Below are 24,829 nucleotides of genomic sequence, written 5' to 3' on the forward strand. Positions count from 1 at the left end.
CTTTTACTATCAATTTCCACTTCAGCGCTGAATGGCCTTAGTTGCCCCAGTGCCTGGGCATGTATGCCTAAAATCTATAAATCTCTCTCTCTCTCTCTCTCTCTCTCTCTCTCTCTCTCTCTCTCTCTCTCTCTCTCTCTCTCTCTCGTAGTGCAACTGGTAGCATGCCAGCTCACAACCGAGGAGATTTAGATGAGTGACCACTCATGTAAGTAATCGATTATATGCCCACTAGGGCAAATGCTTGATGCCCTAATTATTAACGCAGCGAAAGGCAACTATTTTAAAATTAATGAATGTACGCTCTTTTATCTTATGTATTTTCATTGAGTTTTCTTAATTCCGTCACCTATTTTAATTGGTAGATCATACAGTGGTTTTTGAGCAAACTTCGATTTTAGTTTCTGTAAAAGAAAAATACTGAGATGGCTTTTTGTCTGTCCGTCCTCCCTCAGATCTTAAAAACTACTGAGGCTAGAGGGCTGCAGATTGGTGTGTTGATCATCCATCCTCCAATCATCAAACATACCAAATTGCAGCCCTCTATAGCCTGAGTAGTTTTTATTTTATTTAAGGTTAAATTTAGCCATGAGCCGCGGCTGAGAGTTTCATGGGCCGTGGCTGAGAGTTTCTTACAACATTATACGCTGTACAGGAATCTCGAAGGTCGAGTGGAAAGCAATCAATAAAACTATTTTGGAATCCATCTTACACTGCAAAATTCTCTCTCTCTCTCTCTCTCTCTCTCTCTCTCTCTCTCTAAACAATACTGAATGAATGTAATTCAATAGGTTAAGAACCTTGTTCCCCATAATACATTAGCATTAACGATTTAACGAAATAAGTGTCTAAAAAGGCAATAAATTCTTAATATCCAGGGTTACTTAACATGCACCACTCACAGGCGTTTTTCTCTCTCTCAACCATACCCCCTTGGGCATGATGGACCGTTGTCTTATATGACCCACAAACTCTCCAACAGAAACGGGTAGCTGGATTCTTTGCAAGGCGAGTCCAAGTATTTTGTTTTTATGAACAGTTGTTTCACGAACGAATATCTCCAGTTCGTTATGTCCCGTAGGGGGGTAGTGCAATCAGTGCACCCCACGCGTGCGCTGCAGGCATTACTTAGGGTTCTTTGCAGCGTCCCTTCGGGCCCCTAGCTGCAACCCCTTTCGTTCCTTTTACTTTTATTCTCTTCTTTCCATTTTACTTTCCACCCTCTCCTAACTATTATTCCAGTGTATAACTGCGAGGTTTTCCTCCTGTTACACCTTTCAAACTTCCCTGCTCTCAATTTCACTCTCAGCGCTGAATGACCTCACAGGTCCCAGCGCTTGGCCTTCGAGCTCAATCTTATATTCCAGTTCAGTTCGTTTTGAAAGGTCATTATCCTCAAGTGTGGACAAGTTCGTAATCATAATGTTACGAAATTTTCCTTTCCAGGAAATTGGAAAACTTCAGGACTGTCCCGTAATCAGGGTAATCAGTATTCTTAGCAGGAATATCAGTTCCTCATTGGGCGGGTTGGTATCGTTCTCGATGAGCACTCTGCTGGGCCCGCGTTCGATTCTCCGACCGGCCAATGACGAATTAGAGAAATTTAGTTCTGGTGATAGAAATTCATTTCTTGTTACGTTGTGGTTCGGATTCCACAATAAGCTGTGGGTCCCGTTGCTAGGTAACCAGTTGGTTTTAGGACACGTAAAATAAATCTATTCCTTCGGGCCAGCCCTAGGAGAGCTGTTAATTAATCAGCTCAGTGGTCTGGTTAAACTAAGGGATACTTAACTTAGCAGGAATATCAGTCTCATCTATGTTAATGACATCCCCGTCTTGAATGCGTTCCTGTTTCGGTTATTTTATTCTTCCTCGAGATTTCTCGTCCAGTAAGTTCTTGTTCCAAGTTTTCTGTTTTGGTATAATGAAGGAATATCAATCCGCGTAAAATTCTCCAACGCAAAAAGACTTTCATTTGCAGGTTTCCTTTGTGTAATTGTTAGATTCCTTCCACGCAGCCCAAAACAGTTATAAAATAAATAAACCCTATTTTTTTTTCTTTCACGCAATGAATTCACTCCGAATAAGTCTTTACAAATCTCGGCTAATCTTAATTTTCTTCGCCCATTGAAGCAGACGTCTTTATTCTCTCTGGCGGCGTTTCAAGTAGAAACCAGCTTTCGTCGTTACATTTTAAAAAGTAATTGTATAATTTTTCTGAAATTGTGACGAAGCAGAATTATGAAGTCAAGAATTCAGGCTTGGAAATTCGGTCTGAATGACAGTGGGTTACAATAATGCCTGGAACTTGGAGTGAGAAAGTTGAATAAGAGGTATAAGTCTGAATAGAGGCTACGGGTTGCAAAGTTAAAGAAACAAAAAGTTTTCCTGCAGGAAAGCTTTTGTTTTTAACTTTGCAGCCAATATCCTCTATTCATACTTAGACCTCTATTTCACTTTCTCACTCCAAGTTCCAGGCATTCTTGTAGCCCACTGACATTCAGGTCGAGCTTTCCATCTGTTGCAAGGTCCCGTAGGGGGCTAGTGCCGCCAGTGCACCTCACGGGGTGCACCGTAGGCATTACTAAAGGTTCTTTGCAGCGTCCCTTCGGCCCCTAGCTGCAATTCCTTTTGTTCCTTTTACTGTACCTCCATTCATATTATCTCTCATCCATTTTGCTACCCAACCTCTCCTAACAGTTGTTTCATAGTGCAACTGCGAGGTTTAACTCCTGTTACACCTTTCAAACTTACCTACTCTCAATTTCCTTTCCAGCGATAAATGACCTCATAGGTCCCAGTGCTTGACCTTTGGCCTAAACTCTTTATTCCATTCCATCTGTTGCAAGGTTATTGTAGCTTATGTGCTTATAGACGTCTGGTGCTCACTGAAAATCACCCATCCATTTGCTATTCAAACCAAACACAATAAACCACCCCACCGCCATGCACCTCACGAGGTGCACTGTAGGCATTACTAAAGGTTCTTTGCAGCGTCCCGTCGGCCCATAGCTGCAACCTCTTTCATTCCTTTTGCTGTACCTCCTTTCATATTCTCTTTCTTCCATCTTACTTTCCACCATTTCCTAACAATTGTTTAATAGTGCAACTGCGAGGTTTTCCTCCTTTACACCTTTCAAAACCTTTCTATTATTAATTTCCCTTTCAGCGCAGAATGGCCTCATAGGTCCCAGCGCATGGCCTTTGACCTAAATTCTATATATAGTCCTTCCTTCCCGAAGCTTTTAACCCCCAATCCTTTTTTTTTATATTTTATTTTATTCTGTTTTATTACATTTCACCCAGGAATGGGACCACCACGAGTGTTTAAACTGTCGCGAAAGAGCCGAATCGTCTCGTTTCGCCCGGGTTTACCTTTCATTAATATTCTCCTCGAAGTTAAATACGCCACCATATTGATATGATATCTCTCGAAGCTTCAATACTCTTACTTGCCAACGTTCCTGCTACCTCTCAATCTCTGCCGCTCATCAGAGTCAATTAATCATAACACGCGCCCGCACCCTCCAGTCACATCTGATGCGAGTATCCCTCTGAACAATCCTTCTTTGGACAGAGATTTTAGGGGCTGTTATTTGATAAATGTCGGGTCAGTGGGAGAATGAGGTCTTTGTTCCTGCTATTTCTTTTCCTTGCGTTCGAATGGAAAAGATGAGGTTTTGTTTGCATCGCGAATGCCAAGCCACCGTTGGACCGAGATTTTAGGGCTGATATTTGACCAATGTCAGGTCAGTGGGAGAATTAGGTCTTTGTTCCCGTGATCGTATGGAAAAGATGCTGTTATGTTTACATTGTGAATGCCAATGCATCTTTGGAGAGAGATTTTAGAGCTGCAATTTCATAAATGTCAGGTCTATGAGAGAAAGAATATTCCATAAAATGGTAGTAAAGAGAAAAATATGTACAGCAAAATTAAAAAAATATGCATAGCAACAATATAAAGCAATTCATATGATTAATAAGAAATCTAACAAATTAAATAAACATGTAAAAGCGTGCTCAAGTGAAACTCATAACTAAATGAATTGAATATAGAATTTAGGCCAAAGGCCAGGCACTGGGACCTATGAGGTTATTCAGCGCTGAAACGGAAATTGACAGTAAAGGTGTAACGGGAGGAAAACCTCTCAGCTGCGCTATGAATCAATTGTTAGGAGAGGGTGGAAAGCAAGACGGAAGAAAGAGAATACGAAAGGAGGTACAGTAAAAGGAACGAAAGGGGTTGCAGGTAGGGGCCGACGGAACGCTGCAAAGAACCTTAAGTAATGCCTACAGTGCACCGCACGAAATGCACTGACGGCACCACTCTCCTACGGGGTAGACGACTGTGGTACAGAGGCTATGGTAATTCCGAAATTTTGAGATTATAAGTTATATGGTTACCTTCTGGTTTAAGATCACTTAAAGTGACGCCTGAGAAGATGATCTAAAAAAGAAAAACATTAATGAAGGGTGAGAAGGATGGTGAACTTAACCTGGTATCCTGAAAAGGTCGATGTTAACTATTGTAACTCACGAGAAAGAATATGGTGTTAGGCTGATTGCTCCCTACGTATAGTATATTATTTGCTTCGTTGTTTGTTTATAAATCAGTTGTGTTTTTGGGGGTTACTCAGATTCCGTAGGGGGTTAGGGCCGCCAGTGCACCTCACGTGGTGCACCGTAGGCATTACTTAAGGGCTTTTGCTTCATTGTTTGTTTATAAAGGAGTCCCTTCGGCCCCTAGCTGCAACCTCTTTTCATTACTTTTACTGTCCCTCCATTCATTTTCCTTTCCATCTTACTTTCCACCCCTCTCCTAACAGTTATTTCACAGTGCAACTGCGAGGTTCTCCTGTTACACCATTCAAACCTTTTAGCGCTGAATGACCTGATAGGTCACAGCGCTTGGCCTAAATTTGGTAGTCTGTTCTAGTCTCTATATTGTACTAGCTAAATACAAATTTCTCAGAAACGTTCGTAAATGAAACAGCTTTCGTTACCTCCCGAGGACAGTTACTGACACCAGTCTGGAACTCTGGATCCTCCGTCTCACCTCCTGTTCGTTCAGGGGGGGTAGGAGTGACTGTAGTAAAAGGGGGCGGGGGCGAGGAGGAGGAGGTGGAGGATTACTGGTCGAGTCTGAGACTCGCCTAAGCATTCACATACGCCAGTCGCTATCTAGCACTCGTGAAGAAGAGAAAGAGAGCGGCAGACTAAGGCAAACGGCTCTCTGTTCGCCCTCAGTCGTAGCTTATACTCCGGTAGTGGTTTACTTATTGCCTTCGTTCGCCGCTAATCGTTTGGTTGTGAAAGCGGGGGTGGAAGTATAATCTTTTCCGCTTAACTTTTTTTTTTTTAAGGGTTAAGTAACTGTTTAGCCGTGGATTAAGAAATATTACCCGTATTTTAAAAGTTAGACTATATAGCAGTGTATCAGGAGAGATGCGGTGGCGAAATCTCGTCGGATTCCTGGGCATTCTTTGCGTAACAGGTAAGTTTGAAATAACGCTTTTGTTGTCGATTCAAAAAGGGTTAAGAATATACAGTAATGAACTGTATTCTTGTATTCTTGGGTCGTAATGAATTGTCTATAGTGGTCCTAGAAACAATGTAGTTGTTTATTTACTCGTTCATTGTTTTATTACGATTCGACAGTACTTTTGGGAATCTTAATTTCATTTTAAGTAATTTAGTAATGTTGTGGGCGGTTTAAGAAAGTGTTAAACCCTTGGATGAGAATGATTTTGGCTAATGTAAATGGACGGAAAAGATTTTACCTTGAATATAAGTACACGTAACAGATTGACCATCAGTAGTATAAACAAGGGTAGTTAATTGTTTTATGAATGGCTTCAAGATATCTGAAAATATACAAGGTACAGAGAACGTGGAAATTATATGTTTTGTAGGGCATCGCATTTATGGGGCCTGGAATTCACCTGAAACTGGCTTCGGGTGTTCCATTGATCCACAGCTAAGCAGACTACCGGTATTTCAGACTTCGCTCGTAACGCCAATGTCAGTCATTCTTTTGGAACTTCGCGACTTACTGTATAGCTGGGGATCCCAACCTTTTTGTTCTTCCGTACCCCTGGGCATTTTTATAGATTCCTGTGTACCCCAAAAAATGAGGATGAAAAAGAACAACAATGGAATTGATTTTGTGATATAATTTTATTATGAAATCTGTTTGTGTAGAGTAAACCTCTGCTTACTAAAATGAGGAAATAAAGAAAACACGACATTGTGCAATCTCATTGCAAATTACATCAAGTATTGCGCAGTACTGGCTATTCTCTCAGATCCAATGTACCCCCTGAAAAGTACAATTGTAGTGCTGGGGGTACGTGTACCCCAGGTTGGGAACTCCAGTCGTAAAGTTAACCGCTTATTTTTTGTATCGCAAGAATCTCTTCGCGAAATTCAGACCCTCTGGAAATTAAGATTCAGTTAAACGTTTCGAGTTCGCAATTGATCTACTACTGTGGCTTACGCGAGCTTCTCGTGTTTTGCATATCCGTACGGAAAGGGGAATTTACCCGTTTCATTTTCCTGGTTTTTCTTTTTCTTTTTTGTAAGTAGTTAAACCGGTTCTGAAATCTCTCTCTTTGCTCAAGCTTTTTTTTTTTATTCCACGAACCTGTTGGATAACGTAGTATTCTAGGAAGATTCCCTAATGCAGTAAACAAAAGGAGAAATTAAATGGTACGAGACTTGAAATGACAATGAACTTTACTTACTTTGTTAATTTGTTGGATATATTACGATCACTTTTGACGTAATGCTTATTAGTAACCCGCAATACGCCAAGCTCTCCGAACACCGAGAAATGAAAGATAGGTATACTGTGGCCCTGTTTCCAAGGAAGTAACAATGATCATAACCGAAAAAGCGCGGTATTGGAGAACCATTATGTCTCGATGGCCGTGCTACGATAAGAAATTGGTGATCCAATTTATGCCAGGGGCCGTGCTCAAGGAAGAGACAGGTGCCCCATTATACGCTAATGACCGTGGAGAGGAGAAGCAGGTAGATTTATTTTGCCCCAGGAAATAGCAGCAGATAAAAAAAACCTTTACGTATAGTTTGGGGACAATGGGTTGTTTATTTCATGTGAAGACCAAGTTGGGAGTGGTTGGTGATGAAACCTGATATGTGACTTAAAAGGGTATATATAGGGTATTTTGCATTCTTTTCAAAATACCCATGCTGCTGAGAGTCAGTGATGGCCAGGTTGTTCTAAATCCCTTGTAATGGGAAGACGCCACTTCTATTTCATCCTTAAAAGAATAGTAACTTTATTTTGTTGATAAGCTACACGGAATCAACCACAAAGAATCCTTTCCCTTTAAGATACTTATAAAGTTTCCTCTGTAAGGGGTTAATGCCATCAGTGCACTTCACGTGGTGCACTGTAGGCATTACTGAAGAGTGTTAGCAGCGTCCCTTCGGCCCCTAGCTGCATCAACTTTTTTAGCTTTTTAATTTACCTCCATTCTCGTCTCCCTTCAGTCTCGCTGCCCAGCTCCTCTAACTCCCACATTAAATGGCAGAAAGACCCCAGTGCTTGGCTTGACAGCCTAAATTTTTCGTAAATCAAGACCAAAACAAAGTTTCTCTTTGAGGTCTCGAGTAACGGGAATGAAGTAGTGACCTGTTCACTAAAATGGGGACGTTGGGTTTATAGAAGAAAGGTACGTTTTAAAACCATTCTCTGGGAGAACCATTGGCGAATTTTCTCGCATGAAATATCTCCCAAAGGGAAGATAGTGTCGATCCACTTCACCTCTGAAACCAAATGTGGGAAGATAGTCGCTTGCTCTGTCCCCAGAAATCATATGAGAGAAATGAGTGTTTGGTACACTTGTCCGAAAGACCTTTATATTTTATTTAAAGCAAGCGTTTATTATGAGAATAATGAAAACTATAAATTTCAAATCTGAGGGAGATTCACTTGTTGAATGCTTGAAATTAAATTCGTTCTCAAAATGAGCATAATTTTGCAAGTCTGAGTTTTTCTGTGTGGTTCCTCGACCAATATATCTGGACGTGAAATTTCCCAAGCAGTCATAAGATATATATATATATATATATATATATATATATATATATATATATATATATATATATACATATACATACATACATATGTATATATATATATATATATATATATATATATATACATACATACATACATACATACATACATACATACACACATACACATACACACATATGTGTATATATAAAAACGCCATATACATATATATATACGTTAATTATATGTATATTACACATTATGTACAGACTATATATGTACAGCAGGCTATATCTCTAACAAAGGGTGCCCATTAAAACACCAAAGATGGGTAGCTCCTACAGCGTTATATTTCACACACACACACACACACGTGTGTGTGCGCGCGCGCTCAGGAAATTTCACTAGCATGGTATAATTAGCCTAGGAACCACACAGAAAAAATCAGATTTGCAAGATGAAGCTCATCACAAGAACGAATCTAATTTCTTGCTTTCAACAGGTGAATCTCCCGCAGATTTTAAACTCACATTTTTTCATTATTAGCATAATAAACATTGTGGACGAGTGAACCAAACACTAGTTTCTCTCATGATTTTTGAGGAAAGAGAAAGCGACTGTCTTCCTATATTTGGTTTCAGAGGTGAACTGTATCAACAAATCATCCTTTTGGGAGATATTTCAAGCGATATATGTGTGTGTGTGTGTGTGTGTGTGTGTGTGTGTGTGTGTGTGTGTGTGTGTGTGTGTGTGTGTGTGTGTATAGAGAACCGATCCACTTAATAAGAATTTACAGATTAACAGCAAACTCGCTCAGTAAAATCAGAATGGCCCATTTAAAATCCTCATGAACTCAGATCCTGAAGTAATTACTGCATAGGCATTGCGTACCATATACCAGCTAAATGGGCAATGTTCTGTTGCAGTATATGGTCTTATTTTCTTGTGCTCTAAAATACTATAGTCTCTCCTTGCTTTTAGTTTAGATTTTTCTCTCTCTCTCTTACATCGAATAAGTGTTATTAATCAGACTTTTTTTACTTAGATTCTTAGCAGCGTCCCTTCGGCTCCCAGTTGCCACCCCTTTCATTCATTTTACTATACCTCCGTTCATATTCTCTTCTACCTTACTTTCAACCCTCTCCTAACAACAGTTTCATAGTGCAGCTTGCGAGATTTTCCTCCTGTTACACCTTTCAAACCCCCTTTACTCCCAGTTTTCCTTACGGCGCTGAATGACCTCATAGGTTCTTGTGCTTTGCCTCTGGCCCAAATCTTATATTCCTATTCCTGTTCCACCCATAATCCATATTGCCCCAAGAGTTGTGACTAACAGCATTCGACTAACTGCCAGGTACTTCATTGCGAGCCATTGGCTCTCTCATCGTTGTTTGGAGCGCTGAGTTTTAGGATGATGATGTTCACCTTATTTCACATTCTCGTAGATGGCCAAAGGAGCTCATATGCTATCCAAATGTTGACCGGAACAGATGGTACTTAGCTTTACCTGAGAGCGTACTCGTACACGCACAATCACGTGTGCAGAGAGAGAAGATTAGGGTTCCTTCTGCGAGGGGAAATGAAACATAGCCTACTCATATATATATATATATATATATATATATATATATATATATATATATATATATATATATATATATATATATATATATATAATATAAATTATATATATATATATGTATACATATAAATGTATATATATATATATATGTATGTATGTATGTATGTATGTATGTATGTATGTATGTATGTATGTATGTATGTATGTATGTATGTATTGTGTGTGTTTAGTATATGAATGTCTTCGTAATAGCCTATACGGTAAATGTAGGTGTAGACGTTTGACGAGGAACAGAATTCGGTCTTGTTGAATGAAGGTACCTAAATTTCGTTCAAAACTTTCATGTAATTTTATCCCCTATATTTCAGAGAGAGAGAGAGAGAGAGAGAGAGAGAAAGCTAAAGTTTTGCGGGTTACGTAACTCCTTCGAGGTATCGATACAAGAATAGTTTTAAACGGAGATCCTGAAAGTTCTCTTAAAAGCCACAGAAGCAAGAAAATGTATCTAGAGTAAATATTTTATCAGAGCCTGGAAAGACTGGAGCTGTCACTCACAATAAAGGCTGTTAGTTCTCTTCTCTTCCTCTATATTTTCATTTCATATTTCTTGATATTGCAGGTTATTCTTGTATTTATTTTCATTTATCTGTGTACGAGTTACGAAGCTGTCTCTTGTTCTTTCTGAGGAAAATAAATACTCTTAAGACTACATTAGAGCATAATTATTATGCTAAAAAATCTGTAATCGTTAATGCTATCTGAAACTCGGTGTTGCTTTCGGGACTTCTCAAATTTAATTATGTTCGCCAGTTAAACATTGATCCGTGAAGCTTATAATTAATATATTACATAAGCTTCGAATTACTGCATTGCATAAATCTATTAATTTTCATGGTAGACAGTGAAGGATTATACCATTCAATAAACGGAAGAATGGAGTGAGTGAATTTCAACATTCGAAACCGAATTAAAGAAAATGCTCATTGATTATTGGCGTGTCGCTCCAAGCCTCGACTTCGACTTATTGGTAATCTTTAAGCATACCGCCTTTGGAATATCTGGGAAAAGACGATAGTCTTGGCAAATATTCAAGCTCCAGAGATTAAAGAGGGTGAGTTTGCTTGATATTTCGTCTTTAATTATGTGTCATTCGTGTTTTTAATGCAGAAGAGGATAAGACCCGCACACACGAAGCTGCTCTGAATGATAATGTCACTGTATTATAGACTCTGCTGGTCACAGTCTCCAGAGACATTTATTCTTAATAACCTTCAACGAACTGTGTATACATCTCCGTATTTTACTGTACCTCCAGTCATATTATCTTTCTTCCATCTTGCTATCCACCCTCTCCTAACAGTGATTTCATAGTGCAGTTGCGAGGTTTTCGTCCTGTGACACCTTTCGAGCCTACCTACTCACAATTTCCTTTCCAGCGCTGAATGACCTCATAGGTCCCAGCGCTTGGCCTTTGGCCTAAACTCTATATTCCATTCCTATGTTTCCGTAGGGGGTGTTGCCGTCAGTGCACCTCGCATGGTGCACTGTAGGCATTACTTGAGGTACTTTACAGTGTCCCTGCGGCCCCTAGCTGCAACTACTTTCATTCATTTTACTGTACCTCCGTTCGTATTCTCTTTTTTCCATCTGACTCTCCACCTTCTTTATCAATTGTTTCTTTGTGCAGCTACGAGGTTTTCCTCTTGTTACACCTCTAAAACCTTCTTACTGTCAATTTCCGTTTCAGCGCCGAGTGACCTCAAAGGTCCCAGTGCTTGGCCCTTGGCCTAAATTCTATATTCAATTCATTTCAATACACCTTTTAAACCTTCTTACTGTTAGTTTCCGTTTCAGCTGTGAATTACCTTATAGGTCCCAGCGCTTGGCCTTTGGCCTAAAGTCTGTATTCCAATTCCAACTTTGTATTCCTCGATTTCCTCCCATTTTTTAGCTGTGCTTATTCCTCCAAGTGTGACTTCGAGGGGGAAGTTAAGTATACCTTAGTTTAACCAGACCACTGAGCTGATTAACAGCTCTCCTAGAGAGGGCTGGCCCGAAGGATTAGAGTTATTTTACGTGGCTAAGAACCGATTGGTTACCTAGCAACGGGACCTAGAGCTTATTGTGGAATCCGAACACATTATACTGAGAAATGAATTTTTGTCACCAGAAATAAATTCCTCTAATTCTTCATTGGCCGGTCGGAGAATCGAACGCGGGACCAGCAGAGTGCTAGCTGAGAACGATACCCACCCGTCCAGTGAGGAACTACTTCGAGGGAGAAGTAAATGAAAGAAGCAGCAACCCAAAAGTGTGAGGGAAATCGAGAGCTTCTTACAGCCATTAGATACACACAGTTTTGTGATTCAGGAAGTGAAATTATCGAGGCGCTCAGCCTAGATAAGTATTTCCGAATGATCTGGGCTCATCTCGCTTGGGCAACGGAGCCCGGGGTTAATAACGAAGAAGTATAGCTGTCGGGTGGGTGTGTCCACAGCGGAGAGGAAGAGGAACCGGTTTTTTTAAGGTCTCTTCGTAACATTTATGACTCCGCTGATGCCTTGACCTTGAAAAAGAGTCATGCAACTCTAATCTGCTCTCGTTGTTTCGGGTGCTGTTTCTTTCTTCCCTTCTTAAGGTAACGAATAGAGCCCCACCCTTTTAATACCATACATCTGTCCATCATCTCTCTCTCTCTCTCTCTCTCTCTCTCTCTCTCTCTCTCTCTCTCTCTCTCTCTGCGTGTGTTCATGCTTTTCACACCGTGCATAACGTCGTTGAAAGTATACATGTGTAAAAAGAAAAATTCTCATTACACTTATAAAACTGCCATGTATCATGTTTTTGTTTATTGGCAAATTCTTCAAATATATACATATTTTTTAAAGCAAAATTTACAAGCATTGCTCATCTATGGCAGAGCTACAAACTTGACGACAATTGATTGATATAAGAATTGATTGATATAATATGTTTATATATATATATATATATATATATATATATAATATATATATATATATATATAATTTGTGTGGCTTGGTTGTCAGCTGTCTTGTCTTTCAGTTGACAGACCTGGTTTCGATCCTCATGCGAGTCAGAAATTTATATATGTAATGTGTGTGTGTGTGTATGTATATATAGTATATATATATATATATATATATATATATATATATATATATGTATATATATATAATATATATATATATATATATATATATATATATATATATTTATATGTGTGTGATTTTCTTCGTGTAACTTCTACCACCACCACGACAGTCTTTGTAATATTAGCCCATAATAGTAAAAATCCAGTCCGTGGCCAATTTAGCATACCATTGGCTCGCATAAATATTCAGAATGAAGTAGCTATGTTCAACTGAATCCACTTTTAATCTTCCCGTCTTGACTCTTGAATTATCGTCATTATTTTACGGTATGGGTGTAATAGTTGTGAAGAATTCGTGATATAAATGAGACTTACTCATATCATGTAGTCATGTATAACTGCATCACGAAAATATGGAACGTGATGCGTATATAAATAAAGGCAAATGCCACGAAGGAAAGTGAAAAACAGCGGAGTGGTGCTAGGCCTTTCGACTTACTGTCCTTTACTTAAGTCTTAAAGTAAAGGACCGTAAGTCGAAAGGCCTATAGCACCACTCCGCTGTTTCACTTTCCTTCGTGGGATTGACTTTAACATGCAGTCATGTATAACACGTACAGCGTCAGTAATCTAGATGTTGCGACGCCAGTTTTAGTGACCATAAATCAAACAATCAAACCAAATCTATAACATGTAACGGAAACAACTAGCAAGATGAAAGACTAAAGTTAAAGTGGCACTAAAGTAAAAATACTTAAAGCTTTACTGAAGACTGGAGAGCAGTTCTTTTAAGATACGGATGAAATAAGACATTTCTCGAGCTTAAATCTTGACATAAAGTTACGCTTAAAATGCTAAAGCTTTACGAGTGCTATAGATGACGAGGACAGTACCCTCTTAAAGCTTAAGGATTTTAAATACTGTATATTTGTAATAGCATATCAAGATTTATATACTCTGGAAAAAGGGACTTATTTTATCCTCAATATTTTTATTGTTGTTTTTGTTAAGGAAACCCGTATACAGTCGTTTAGGACAAGTCAAAATATCATTAACTTACTTCGCAAGTTTCCATAGAATAGGACGTCTTGGTGTATTCGATATTAATAAACACATATGAATAATCACAATTAGTCCAATAATGAATTAATATACATGTTAACCGTGAGTAGAACAATGCAATCAGTACCAGATGTAAATCAATAGATTTACATATATGAATAGATAATGGAAACTAGGCTTCATTATCCCCTTAAGTATAGGTACCCAAACCCGTGGAGCTGAGGCTATGGCACAGGCCAAGATCTGGGATCATGGGTATAAGGCCATTACACGGCATAAGGCGACAGAACGTGTTAAGCAAAACATAATTATCCCCTGTTGAACACCACAACCCCGTAACCCTTTGTCCTCACGGCCAACCATTCCAACCTCCAGCCACCTGTTAAACCCCCGCCCCCTCCGCCACCGTTATCCCCATATACAACAAAGGACTTCAGTTGTTGATCATTTGAATTGAAATTATGGGTTAGGAAGGAAAGGAAAATAATATTGTATGATTAAGAACGTTTATGAAACTTTTCGGCGTCTATGCTCCATACGGTAATATTTTTCACCCACCTCTGAATGATGATTTAACTAAACGTTAGTATTTACACCCGAATATATCTTCAGCATCTTCAGTTATTTTAGGAACCTTCCATCCACTTGATAATCTTCAAGGACCCCTCGAATGACTGCTGACATCAAACGTCAAAAAATTCAACCTGATAATCAGTATCCTTAATCAACGAGGAATTATTTCAGCAGACACGAAAGCACCTTCGAAACTTGACCTTGACCCCATGAATCACTCACTGCTCGCCGCTGCTAAATTTAAAAGCTTTTGCCTTCACGAGGAGGAAAGCGTCGCAGGGGGGCGGGGCGGAGGGAGTAGTTATATTCAAATTAATGGAAAACTATCCTACATATGATTACCTCTCCGAAAAGTGCGACGCTCACGCAAATTGCCGGGCAACGGGACGCGTTCTCTACGGCTGGATGACGATAATGACAACTCCCTTATAAACCGCGATCGATATAATGATATGCATAACTGAGGGTTATAAAATTGAGTGAAAAACTGGCAACAAAAATTGCGTACGAACGATTACTCTCCCGACCCTTCCACCGGATGTCCATTTTGGGTAAAAGGAACCTCTCTCTTTGTTATGTGTCTCCCGTAGGGGGTTAGTAGTGCCGTCAGTGCACCTCATGTGGCGCACTGTAGACATTGCTTAAGGATCTTTGCAGCGTCCCTTCGGACTCTAGCTGCAACCTTTTCATTCCTTTTTCTGTATTTCCGTTTATATTCTGTTTCTTCTATCTGGCTTTCCGCCCTCTCCAACAGTTGTTTCGAAGTGCAACTGCGAGTTTTCCTCCTTTTTACATCTTTCAGAATTTCTTACTGTCTATTCCCTTTCAGCTCTGAATGACCTCGTATGTCCCAGCGCTTGGCGCTGTCTGTTTCCCGTTCAGCTCTGAATGACCTCGTAGGTCCCAGTGCTTGGCATTTGGCCTAAAATCTATATTTTTTATCATGTCTCTGTCTAGGCCTTGGAGGGATTAACATATGATCGAGAGTTTAAATGAAATGAGCTTTATTCAAACTCTTCGACATCTGGTATACAAGATTTGGAAGCGATGGTGAAGAAGAAGGAAAGCTGTATGAAGAGAGAGAGAGAGAGAGAGAGAGAGAGAGAGAGAGAGAGAGAGAGAGAGATAAAAAACAGCGTCACCTCTAAACACCAAAAGGGACCGGTCATCGGCGTTCGATAAAGAAAGAGGAAAAGAAAGGAAACAAAAACGAGGGGGGAAAACTGACAGCATGAAAGGCTTTAATTACGGGAGGGTGCGGGTGATAGCCTTTGTGCGCGCACGCACGCACGCACACTCACATGCCTAAGCGTCCACGAGAGCGCACGCGCGCGATACGCGCATAAACGACTGCTGAAGCAAATATTTAACGTTAATGTAGTATATACTCTCATTTATTCTTTGAGGATAAGCAGTTACCAACTTCTATTAATGCATTTGAAATTTGACCGCATGAAAAATAACGACTGAATATTCATGAATACATAATGAGCCCGCAGGAACCTCTAGTGTATTCATGCCAGTTAAATGCATCTGTATACTTATATTCTTAAGAATGCCATGTATACTTACACAGTCTTCGATGTTTCAACAACCAGTAACAGCTTCAGTATATACATTCTCTGTTTATGACGTCATTCGCATTAACCAAACGCAATTCGCGACCAGTGGAAGGAACAAAAGTTAAGGAGTCGAGAACGTAACTAAGTTTAAGCTATAATTCGCTTTACAGGTGCTGGGGCGGAAGTTAGGTCTTAATTCATTAATCGGAATTAATGAGGGAAATTCGGTCTGACGAGCTTCTAGTCGGCGTGGCGAATTTCAACTCAAAGGGAAAAAAGGATACTTACAGTATTTTAAGCCGGGGTTTCATAGCCTACTGTAGGTTGTGAGGTGTTTGTCAAACAATAATGTCGTTTTAGTTTTCTTTAAAGGAAAACTATTGTGCCGGCTTTCTCTGTCCGTCCGCACTTTTTTCTTTGTTTTTCTGTCTGCCCTCAGATCTTAAAAACTACTGAGGCTAGAGGGCTGCAAATTGGTATGTTGATCATCCACCCCTCCCCAAATCATCAAACATACCAAATTGCTGCCCTCTAGCCTCAGTAGTTTTTATTTTATTTAAGGTTAAAGTTAGCCATAATCGTGCTTCTGGCAACGATATAGGACAGACCACCACTGGCCCCTAGTTAAAGTTTCGTGGGCCGCGGCTCATACAGCATTATACCGAGACCACCAAAAGCTACAGCTGTTTTCTGTGGCCTTGATTATACGCTGTACAGAAAACTCGATTGTGCCGAAGAAACTTCGGCGCATTTTTTTATTTGTTTATTTTTCGAGTTTTCTTTGCAGTTTCGTTCAAAAGAAACGTATGAGCATTTAATTATTGCTTTTCTGAGCTTTAACGTTATATGGGGATACCTTGGCAAAATATTTCTTTGTGCTGTTATCTCAAATGGTATTTTGGGAAGAAAGAGACGATGAATGGTAAGATTAATAACAACATGACAAGAAGTTATTGTTGACGTAGGACTTGCTTATTATTTCTACCCTAACATCATTCTGCGGCGTGCCTGAGTCCCAGGAGACTTCGTTACGGAGAAATTGGTTTGTCCTGCTGGTAAACACAAAGGCCTATCCACTCCGCCTTCCAAACTTTGTTTCCTTTTCAAACTCTTCCGATTTTTTCAGTCACCCTCGTCATCTGGTTACACCGAACAATTTTTAATCCGACTTTTTCTTATGTGTGCGTTGTTCCTGACGCGTGAAATCCTACATACGAGAATTTTATGAAACTTAGAAATTTTATAAAGGTTCGTGATTTCATTAATTCAGTATTGACTGGAAGCAAATTATAAAAGTGTCCCTTTCCTCGACCTAGAATGATATTTATGGTTTATTATTGCGTTTTCTTTCTTCCGTCTTGCTACCCACCCTCTCCTAACAATTATTTCATAGTGCAGCTGCGAGGTTTTCCTCCTGTTACACCTTTCAGACCTTTTTACTGTCAATTTCCCTTAAAGTGCTGAATGATTTCATAGGTCCCAGTGCTTGGCCTTTGGCTTAAACACTATAATCCACCATAATTATTGTGTTTTGTTGTCGTGAATTAGCGGTATTCATTTGTCTTCGCCTGGAGAACAAATTCGTTATAGTGCAAGCTTGTTAAGGCTGTTCGGAAATGAAGTGTAATTATATTAAAATCAATTAATTGTTGTAATCATTGTTATGCCGTGACTAGGACGCAAAACATGCGAAGATTTAGAATGCATTTGGTGCTAATTTTGTGTAATTGTTATGCTTAATCATTTTTATGCCTTGTGAAAATGTTCTGTAAATTCCAGATGAATACCTAAATTTTAGAGTAGTTGTACCTGTTAATGGGGAAAAACCTGTATTCGTTAATGATAAACATATAGTTGACTTTACATAGTCTGCTTGTTAAAAGAAATGCAATACTTGGCTTTAGATTACGTACACATTTGGGTAATTTATTAGCTATACGAAGAAGTCTTTATTTAAAAGAAAACATTATAAACTCCGTAATTGGTATTAAAACCCACTAAATCGTTTAAACTCCGTAATGATTACTAAAGTTTCCCAAAGTGTTGTTTGGTACAGGATAGAAGTACTGGACCCCTGATCATATGTTTCGAGGAAGAGTCCTTTAACTCAACAGATTTCTGCCATTCCAAACGTGTTAGTGAACACACACGGAGCAGATGAACTCGACTACAAGTTGAACATTTGCAATCTTTAGTAAAAAAATTAGTTTACCTTTTGTTACAGGAAATCTTTAAGGAAATGTACACTGGCATTTGTTTTTTCATCATCCTACAGTCATATGTCACTTAGAAATAAGTAAAAACAACCTGGCATGGATCATTTGACAAAGATGAATCCATATCATATCACAGTTGATATGAAAGACAAATTATTTATCAGGTTCTGGCCACATTTTCTCGTTTGTTACAATAAAGTTTTTGCATTGTTCTGAAATTTATTTTTCTCCTGTTTACTTTACTGAAATACTAAACTTCATATTGGCACCTTTGCCAAGGAGGTCATGTTTATGGTTCTGTTTGTTTTCAGTATCCAGGATTAGGCTGCGTGAAAAATAAGAAATGAATTTATAAACATTTTTGTTACTATTCGCCATGTTCAGAGGAACAACTGATTACACTTTCGTGAGGTTCAAAGTCTGAATCTTGATCCAGGAGTTCTTTTAATTCGTTTATTATTGTCACAGATGTGTATTAGGAAAAAGAAAAACTCCAGCTGTTTGTGAAAGTAAATGTAAAAGATGCAGAGTATTACAGTAATGATATAAATCGTGTGTCATCGTTTTCGTGAAAGAAAACGGAGACGCAGATTATCTTTGCAATTATGCTAATCACTGTGGCATATGTATGCAAGCAGTGATTACCATTTTTAAATATTTATGTTTTTTAATAAGTCTGCTCGGTAACTCATTGCATTTTGTTTATTTGTATTTGGTATTGTTACTAATTTGTTATGTTACTTAATTTTCTCATTTGAGGTTTTGCAAAAAATTTCCTTATTCGTATTCCCGTTTGGTGGTAGTGGTGTCAGTGCACCTCACGCGATGCACAGCAGCCATCACGTAAGGTTCTTTGCAGCGTCCCTTCGGCCCCTAGCTGCAACCCCTTCATTCCTTTTACTGAACCTCCATTCTTATTCTCTTTTTTTCCATTTTGCCGTCCACCCCCTCCTAACAACTGTTTCATAGTCCAAGTGCGATGTTTTCCTCATGTTACACCTTTGAAATCTTTACTCTCAGTTTCCCTTTCAGCACTGAATGACCTCATCGGTCCCAGCGCTTGACCCTTGGCTTGAATTATATATTTCATTCCATCCATTCCTAATTCGTGCCATCTTTATACTTTTCTGTTTTATCTTCAGCGCGAAAATTAGACTTTTCACGCTGCCATTCCTGCTTCTGTCTTGTGCCAATCCATTACCTTCCTCTGCCATTGCCTCAGATGCTACTTTGGAAAGTGCACACGTTGGCATTCCTGACCTTGAAAACATTGAAATAATGAAATTCTGAGCGCATAGGCAAATTGGGCTTCCAGTTTGATTACATTTTCAGGAAGATACAAACTTCCCAAGAAAACTGTAGAAGGTTAGTGAAAGAAATTAAAGTTTTGTTAATCCATGTTCAAGTTCTGTTGCTAGGTAGCCCAATCCATTCCTCCAGCTGTCATTATCCTCTGTTTCTTTGTCGGTAGACTTTTCTACCAAGAAGTTTCTGCCACGGGAAGAGCCAGTGGTGGAAAGCTGTAAATTGCAGTGCTTCAGGTCTAAAGGGATAATTACAAGAAAAGCGACCCTGTAGAGAGGAGAGATTTTCCTAGAAGGATTTAGGAGTTTCTTTCCTTTGTAATTAATAATAGGTCACTAAAGGTCACCCAGAGACACTTTTACCTGTAAAAGACTTGGAGAATAAGTGTCTAAATGTGTGTGCACTTGTGTGTATTGGTCAAGAGAAAGGCATGATTGCAAACAAACAAACATTTGGGCTTTATAAGACGGAGAGAATTATTCTGGTATGCTTCATTATATTTATTTATTTATTTATTTAAATTTATTTCGCTATATCCCCTTTATTTCATTGGGTTCTCAGCAAGTGTTAGGATGAGGTAGCCATCTCCATGCTCTCTTCCAGCATGGCTGAAACCCACCAGTCTGCTAACTACCAGCTACGTAATTAACTGTTAAAGTTAACGTACAGAATGAGACACACGTAAATCTTTCGACCTAAATTCTATATTCTGTTCTATGATGTATTTATAAATACGTATCTACAAACAGAAACACATACAGACATGTTTAGAACACATACAAACACGTCCCTAAGGACCAAGTGTAAAAGATATCTAAAACTGGGAAGTTTAGTTATTTCTTCAGTAGGTTTTTTTTTTTTTTTTTTTTTTTTTTAGCTGTGTCAAAGAAATGTTGCCGGAATTCCGTCCTGGATTCTGAAAAAGTGGCTGTTTCGGAAGTGACGTTGTATGTGGCCAGCGCATTATTTTTATACGATCTCGCTCCCCTGATACCCTCATCCTGCGCTCTCATTTTTCACGTTCTTTTGCCTCTCTTTCTCTTTCTCTTTCTCTCTCTCGTGATACGTTTACTTATTTATTTATCTATCTATTTGTTTATTGATTGATTGTTGAATTACTTTTTCTTTTTTAATAACTGGTACCATCCATGATACATTTATTTATTTATATATTTATGTGTCTGTGAAATAATTTGTTAAATTAATTTTTCTTTTCCAGAAACTACTCACTTTTTTCTGCATTTCCTATTACCTTCCGTTACTTCTTTCTAATGAACACCATATTCCTTGGAATCTTCAATTTCAAGTCAGTGGCCCCCGTGTCCTTCTTCCATATGAACAGGGTTCATCTTCTGAATAATAATAATAATAATAATAATAATAATAATAATAATAATAATAATAATAATAATAATAATAATAATAATAATAATAATAACGTGTTTAATTTTGTCTCTTCTTTTAGTCACAGTCGCTGTTTCTGTGGGATTTCTTTTTTTTACAAAAAAAAAAAAAAAAGGAATACAAAGAAACACATGACAACCGGTCAGTTCTGTTTAACAAGGATAATTTCCTTCACCGGAATTAAAACTCTTTTTTGATTGATCCGTCTCATTTTATATCGTACACTTCAATTAGCATCACTATCTGAGTTCTCTCACCAGACTCCAATTAAATTTGTACCAGACTCCAATTAAATTTGTCACGTTCTCTCAAGCTCTGGCAGTCGCTGAAATTTATATTTTGTCCGATCTGCGTCTCTGTCTCTTATTTGATATAATCCTACGGGAGTTTAGAGAATCACGTTTTAATAATATCCAGGTAAATCATTTTTTTAATTTTTATTTTGCAAATTAGATTTCAATCATATTTTTGCTTGCCTAATTATATGTCCACAATTAAGTAATTCGATTTTGGGTCTGTTCACTTAGGGGTAGGGGGTAGCGCCGTTAGTGCACCTCACGCGGCGCACTGCAGGCATTACTTAAGGTTCTTTGCAGCGCCCCTTCTGCCCCTAGCTGCAACCACTTTCATTCCGTTTACTGAACCTCCAATCATATTCTCTTTCTTCCATCTGACTTTCCATCCTCTCCTAACAATTGATTCACAGTACAGCTAGGTTTTCTTCCTGTTCCACCTTTCAAACCTTTTTGCTGTCAGTTTCCGTCTCAGCACTGCATGACTTCATAGGTCCCAGCGCTTGGCCTTTGGCCTAAATTCTATATTCCATTCCATTCCATTGTGAGTCTGTAACGATTTTCCTTTGGTGAAGTTAAACTGAAAAGTAACGTTTTAATAATTTCCAGGTAAATTTTTTATTTTTTTATTTATTTATTTTGCAAATTAAGATTTGTTCATATCATCGCTCGTGGCTGCGAAATACATTGCAGACCAATAACAATCTCATATGTTTCTCCTGCTCCTTACCAAACCAGAAAAAAAACCTTTCTCACAATACATTATTTTTTTTTATTCCCGGAGACGCGCCATTTCCTCGAACGACATTGGGACAAAACAAAAAAACAACCTTTTCTGGAAAACAGTACGCGTAATGTTTAGGTCTGCATTTTATCCCGCTCGGTGTTTTTCTGTCATTTTCTCCCTTTTGTTTCACTTCCCTTTATTTCATTCTCTCTTTCTGTCTTTTTCCTTCTTTCTCGGAGCAGTGGTTTTTCTTGAGTGCTCATGTACTTTGCCATGATTTTGTTATATGGAAATGTTATAAAATCTGTAGATATGTTTCTAAATACATCACTTGCGTACATCTGCAACATGTAAATTTAGCCATCTGGACCAGTGTTGGGGAAAAACGAGTTACCTCTATGTTTATGATAATTGTACTGAGATACTACAGTAGCTATAAACTAGGGCGAAAAATCTTTTCACTTTCAATAAAAACCCACACTGAGTTTAAGGTTCCCCATGAACAACCTAGAACCTTCAATATAAGGATTATTCTTCTTTATTGCGGCATTACAACGGTCCCCTGAAGGATAGTGCCCCGTAGGGGGTTAGTACGTCAGTGCACCTCACGTGCGGTGCACTGTAGTCGTTAATCAAGGTTCTTTGCAGCGCCCCTTCGGCCCCTAGCTACAATCCCTTCCATTCCTTTTACTGTACCTCTGTTCATATTCTCTCTGCCATGTCACTTTTCACCCTCTTCTAACAATTATTTCGCAATGCAACTGTGAGGTTTTCTTCCCGTTGAACCTTTGCAACCTTTTTCTCAATTTTTCTTCCAGCGCCGAATGACCTCATAGATCCAAGCGCTTGGCCGCCGGCCTAAATTGTATATTCTGAAGGTCAGTGGAAGGGCGAACGTCACTCGACTTCTGGGAACATCTCTTTTTGGGTCTTAGAAACCTTTATGTCCTCATGTCCTCTTTCCGGAAGTGTGGCTCAGATTTATGAAAACCATTCGGGACCACAGGAAGATTCATGAAAACTTCAGCGCGTCGCCTGGCGTCTTCAAGTGAAGTCACGCGCTTACGTCATTCATTTCTCTCTAAACTTGATTGATTCTGGTGTTCAGTTTTTCGGTGCACTCAGGCATTGCTTAAGGTTCTTTGCAGCGTCCCTTCGGCCCCTAGCTGCCAACCCCTTTCATTCCTTTCACTGTACCTACGTTCTTATTCTTTTTCCACCCTCTCCTAACAGTTGATTCATGGGGCAACTGCGAGGTTTTCCTCCTGTTACCCCTTTGTAACCTTTTTCTGTTTGTTGCCGTTTCAGCTCTGAATGACCTCTTAGGTGCCAGTTGGCCTTTGGCCTAAATTCTATATTCTATTTCGTTCCTTTCACTGTACTTCTGTTCTTATTCTCTTTCCTCCATCTGACTTTCCAGCCTCTCCAAACATTTGATTCATAGTGCAACTGAGAGGTTTTCCTCCTGTTACTCCTTTGTAACCTTTTTCTGTTTGTTTCCTTTTCGGCTCTGAATGACCTCTTAGGTGCCAGCGCTTTGCCCGTGACATAAATTCTATTTTCTATTATATTCTATTCTGTTTTTCGGAAGCTTTTGTGGACAGTACTTTAAAGTTAACAACTAAATAAATTATTTTTAAAAGGAAAATCGGATATAATTTATATACTTTCTCGTTTCACGACCTCATCATTTGTTGCAGTCTAAGCTGTGTTTCCAAGTTGTTTTGAATGTTACCACAGAATCATTAATCAGTAATATGTCTTTCGTTGTTCTTTTGTGTTTGTGCTAAACTCCAAGTTATTCAGAACCCTTTGAGGGCGTTCACTTTGAACATCAAGCCATTTCTGCCTTTCCCTTAATATTTCCTCTTGTTATTGTACGTTATTTTCGTGTCGATATTATCATCTGATGATGAGTTCCATCATTAACCAAGTCTTTGTATTACCCTTGGGAACCAGACCCTTCCTTGTATCTCTCTCTCTCTCTCTCTCTCTCTCTCTCTCTCTCTCTCTCTCTCTCTCTCTCTCTCCTTCTTCTTCTTCTTCTTCTTCTTCTTCTTCTTCTTCTTCTTCTTCTTGGAAACATATTGTACATTTGATTTACTTCATGGAGATAAAACTCTCTTGAGTTTTGTACATGGCAGTTAACTGCACTTTTTTAAACTGACTGTGATACGTTGCTTTATAGTTTCGCTTCAGAATAATATACTCTCTCTCTCTCTCTCTCTCTTCTCTCTCTCTCTCTCTCTCTTTACTTTCCATCAGTTCCTTACTTATTTTTATTCTCGCCCCTTTTGTCCTCTTTTGCATTCGTGCGTGATAACTAAATAATTGACGAGCGGGAGAACGGCCAGGCATGTTGAATTGCCATAGGATCGATGGGAGGACAAAGGTTTTCGCCCTTACTACTTTTACTACGTCTTTGTTGGACCCTTTTACCCTTTGCCCTTTTATCGCAGGTTCTGTTTTCTCTTCCTTTTAGGCAGAACTGGGCATCCAGTTTCTCCAGTGCTGTATATATTAAGTTCTTGTTAAAAAATAAAAAAAAAAGTAAAAAATGCTCCGAAGTTTCTTCGGCGCAATCGAGTTTTCTGTACAGCCGCTACAGCGTATAATCAACGCCACCGAAAATATATCTATCTTTCGGTTGTCTCGGTATAATGCTGTATGAGCCGCGGCCCCTGGAACTTTAACCACGGCCCGGTGGTGGCATATCCTATATCGTTGCCAGAAGCCCGATTATGGCTAACTTTAATCTTAAATAAAATAAAAAATACTGAGGCTAGAGGGCTGCAATTTGGTATGGTTGATGATTGGATGGTGGATGATCAACATACCAATTTGCAACCCTCAAGCCTCAGTAGTTTTTAAGATCTGATTGAGGGCAGAAAAAGTGCGGACGGACAGACAAGCCGGCACAATAGTTTTCTTTTACAGAGAAATACA

General features: G+C 39.0%; 1 protein-coding gene across 1 annotated transcript in view; it reads left to right on the forward strand.

Moving 5' to 3' along the window:
• The first annotated feature begins 5,146 nt into the window (after positions 1-5,146).
• Positions 5,147-24,829, forward strand: part of LOC136833851 (uncharacterized) — a 339,235-nt gene continuing 319,552 nt past the window's right edge. Inside the window, exon 1 of the mRNA XM_067096153.1 lies at positions 5,147-5,494. Coding sequence (XP_066952254.1) covers positions 5,446-5,494 — 49 coding nt within the window. The 5' untranslated portion in view covers positions 5,147-5,445. The remainder of the gene's footprint in view (positions 5,495-24,829) is intronic.

The sequence above is a fragment of the Macrobrachium rosenbergii genome, chromosome 52 (genome assembly GCF_040412425.1).
Source record: "Macrobrachium rosenbergii isolate ZJJX-2024 chromosome 52, ASM4041242v1, whole genome shotgun sequence".
Lineage (NCBI taxonomy): Eukaryota > Metazoa > Arthropoda > Malacostraca > Decapoda > Palaemonidae > Macrobrachium > Macrobrachium rosenbergii.